Raw genomic sequence first — 4,137 nt, forward strand, 5'->3', positions numbered from 1 at the left:
TTTTTTATATTAACAACAAAGATCAGGTGAAATGCACTGCATTGTAAATAATCCAGGAGTTCTATGCATATGGACAATTTGTGCATAGTATATACACCACTGCTTTCCTTTCAAAACTTCAAGGTCACGTGCTATTCCGAACATACTGATTATCACCCAGAATTTCAATGTTCAACTGAACCTGTTTGTATGCGGCATTTCCCAGCTCTCTGCAGACAATGTGCATTCGCTTTTGACCAAACTCATATTTAATGAATCTGCCTGTAAAATATATATGCACCGCACATGCTACTTAAACATAATCAATGCCAAGGCATTTTTAAACAATGATCTGTATTAAACACACCAAACCCAAGTTGTCCTGACCGTACATCACCCTCAATGGCAAAGATTCAGGTGTCAGTGTAATTTTAGTGTTGTTTAACTAGTTGTTACTTAACCATGATTACATCAGGTCTAAGTGCTGAAGCAGCAACATAAGTGCTCAAATACAGCCAGTTTTAAAACACTATGGATTGAATAAATCTATCATATAATCTGATGCAGATTGCAGACGTGTCAAACGGACACTTGGCAACAAATAAAAAAATTGCTCTGTACATACAAGATGCCCAAAAATAGCACAAGCATAGATGCAGAGAAATACCAATGTACAAACATGTCACAAGAAACGCTTCAGAAAGCACCAATGGAGCAGACGGGCAGTTTTTTTCCTAAACTTTATCTATTAATATGAAATATCTTTTTGAACACCCTTTTGAAGTTTTCATTGCACAGTGGGTATATGAAGGGATTCAGGGTGGAGTTGATGTACCCTAGCCAAATTGTGAACATGTGAAGGTCATGATGCACACAGGTCTCACACAAGGCCGTGACCATGAAGGTGATGAAGTACGGGATCCAGCACACCATAAAGACGCCAATGATGAAGCCAAGCTGCCTGGCGGCTTTCCGCTCCTTTCGGATGCGCATACTGTGGATACTCTGCTTGGACTGTTCACAGAGCTTTAGCCATGTCTGTTTGACGGGGTGAGCATTGGTGGTGTCCAGCGGAGGGCTGTTCTCAGCCCATGGCGACGGCGGTGATGGTGGTGTGCTGTGATTGCAGAGAACCGTGGTGTAATTATCGACATGCACAGTCGGTGCACTCTCGCACATGTTGCCAACAGAGTTTGGCACTAACACATTACAGTTGTTCACATTTATGCACGTTTTGGGCTGAGGGCTATTCTCGGACTGCAGAAAGGCAAGAGATAATGATGTCGGGCCTTCGGCAACGGTTTCCCCATCGTCGCTCTGAAACGAAATCTCGTTGGAGTCTTGCATGTTCTTTCTTGTGCGTTTCGAAAGCCTGAACATTGGTTTCTTCTTGTAGCAACTCTTCCTCTTTGGCTCAGACAAGGAATCGGTATTGTCCTCGTTATTGTCCCTCGAGTTGTAAGGCTGCTCCAAGCTGTACTGATCCAGCAGGCCCTCGTTTTGAGAATACGCTTGTGAAGCCAGACTCTCTCTCTCCGAGGCTTTGGGTATCTGCAGTTGCATTCCATTATGTAATGTGTCATCTGCTTCTGTTTTCACCTTCGGACCGGCAAAGTTCTCCCACTCTCTGTAATGATCGCGGACTGCGATGAAAATCTGCGAGTAGAACAGAAGCATCAGAAAGGAAGGAATGTAGAAGTTGAGGATGGCTGTCAGAACTTTGAACCAGGTCACGAAGCGGAAATCCGTGTCGCACTGGTTCTCCAGCTCTGGCTTCCCGTCGACCTGAGCAAACATCCGCCAGCCCAGGATGGGAATGATCCAGGTCATGGAGAGCAGCCACGCGCTACAAATCAGCAGCATCGCTCTTCCCCGTGTCCGATACTTCAAGTACTGTAACGGGTGGCGTACGGAGCGGTACCTGTCCAAGCAAAGGATGAACAAGCTGAAAATGGAGGCCGTGCTCGCCACATAGTCCATGACCAACCAGAACTGGCAAATGACATGACCCAGTTTCCACTCGTCCTCAAGAAGGTAGACCAGATTCAAGGGCATGACTGTAGCCCCGACAATGAGGTCCGCTATCGAGAGGCTGACGATGTAGAGGTTCCCTACTGTGTGTAAAGTTCGTTCCTTTCTAACGGCAAAAAGGACCAGCAGGTTCATGATAACCGTCAGAAGGGACAGTGTGCCAAGCAGAATGCCCAGCACCGCATTGTTCATGTGATGGTGGAAGGGAGCGGACGCATTCAGAAGACTTGTAACGTTGGGTTCGGAATGCTCTTGAAGAATTCTTTTTCCTTGGCTGTTTGTCGTGGTGAGTATCGTAGTCGTCTCCATTGAGCAGTCCAACGTGTTACATAGCAGCATCGCCAGGGCTAATGAACTGGGTGTGTCTCTTGAAATGAAATGTCTCATCTGTCAAGCATACTTGTCTTGATTGTACAACCTTAATTCAAGAGCCAGAGACTGGCAGCCTAACTACCTCTGCTGTGTGTAAGGACATAGGACCCTGTTACAAGTCAGTGAACCAAATGACACTCTAATTTGTGTGTGTATTCAAGGGCATATAAGAGCCCTAATAATGAACTTTGATACTTATTCACAACTAAGAGAGAGTACATCACATTTGAAAGCCAACATGAAATTATATTTGACCCATTTCTTAATTAAATAGACATTAATTGCATAAATAGTATGTTCACAAATACTGTGTTCACTTTATAAATTTCTTTAGTAGTGATAACTTTTTAATATTCTCGTGAACTATTACCATTCCTTTACTACTGGTTTAAAATCAGACTGGTCTCATCATACATAGATATTCATACATTTACAGGTACCAAAATATTTTTTTGTATGTTTGGATAGATAATGAAATGTACAAAACTGTACATAATATTTGACAATATGTTTAGTTACAATATACCAATACATTGATATTTTTGAGCCGCTAATACCTCTCCTGTTTTTAAACCAAAGCTTCTTTCCTCAGAAGTCACAAAGGATTTGTACATTTGTACAAGTTGTTCATATGTAAATTATTCATATTTTACTGTAGATGCTGTCAAAATATTGTATGTTTTTGTGTCTAAGTCAATGTACATGTGAGCCACTCACATGTACATGAATACTCTGCGAAGTCCACTACACAGAGACTATCAGGCGATTGAAACATCCCACTTTTCATGATCTAGTCAATTCCTGGCAGTAAGATGTGAATGTATTTCACATTGACTTTGATTCAGGTTGAAATGGTTTCTTTCGTGTTTCTGTGCATTAGTTTCATAAAAATAAATAAATAAATAAAAGCTATTGTAGGGACTCAAAAAGTTTCAGAACAACCTATCTTGTGGTCAAAAATTATGAACATTCAAATACTACTAATAGCTTGCAATTAATTTTGTAAAATCATAAGGAAACAGGTCTTGATAGATTCTTTAAATCATACCTGAGAACAAAGATACCAGTTATGCCATGGTCAAACCTGCAGTCCACCATTTTGAATTTCTTCGAAAACATACTGCACCTTGACCAATTTTGTGATGATAACCAAACCGTTAGCATTAATGCATTTGATGACGTGATGCCAAACTGAACCTGTGGCTGTCCCTGCTGGGCCCATGCTGGCTTTTTGTGGGCACAGTGGGCTAGGGCCACACCAAACCTAAACATGCCCAGTGCGGGCTTGCCCAGGCTAGGCCCACAGCTTTGGGCTCACCGCAGGTTCTCTGTGAGCAGGCCACACTATGGGACTGCCCACATTAATTCTATGATGGCCCAGTGTGGGCCAGCCCGTTCGGGCCCAGAGCAACTTTTGCATCCTTTGGGCCCATGCAAGTTTTGTGAAGGCAGCCCTGTAATGCAACTAGGAGAATACAAATAACATTGACTGGCCATTCTTTAGCCACTCAATTGAAGTGGAATGGCTCAAACCAAAAGAGACCTTTTCAGAATTTGTTGTTTCATATAGGCCAGGGATCCTCAAATCTGGGTTTAGTTAGAGTTAGGGTAGAGTTTAGTTCTAACCTTAAAGAGGTCATATGATGTTGCTAAAAAGAACAGTATTTTGTGTATTTGGTGTAATGAAATGTGTTTATGCGGTTTAAGGTTAAAAAAACACATTATTTTCCACATACTGTACATTATTGTTTCTCC

General features: G+C 42.2%; 1 protein-coding gene across 1 annotated transcript; it reads right to left on the reverse strand.

Annotated features, from left to right (window-relative positions):
• Window positions 1–720: 720 nt before the first annotated feature.
• Window positions 721–2,349, reverse strand: hrh1 (histamine receptor H1). The gene has a single exon (XM_016249329.1). It carries the CDS (start codon window positions 2,347–2,349, stop codon window positions 721–723), a length of 1,629 nt encoding a protein of 542 aa, XP_016104815.1.
• Window positions 2,350–4,137: the final 1,788 nt, after the last annotated feature.

Source organism: Sinocyclocheilus grahami, unplaced genomic scaffold, assembly GCF_001515645.1.
Source record: "Sinocyclocheilus grahami isolate Dianchi unplaced genomic scaffold, SAMN03320097.WGS_v1.1 scaffold921.1, whole genome shotgun sequence".
Taxonomy (NCBI): domain Eukaryota; kingdom Metazoa; phylum Chordata; class Actinopteri; order Cypriniformes; family Cyprinidae; genus Sinocyclocheilus; species Sinocyclocheilus grahami.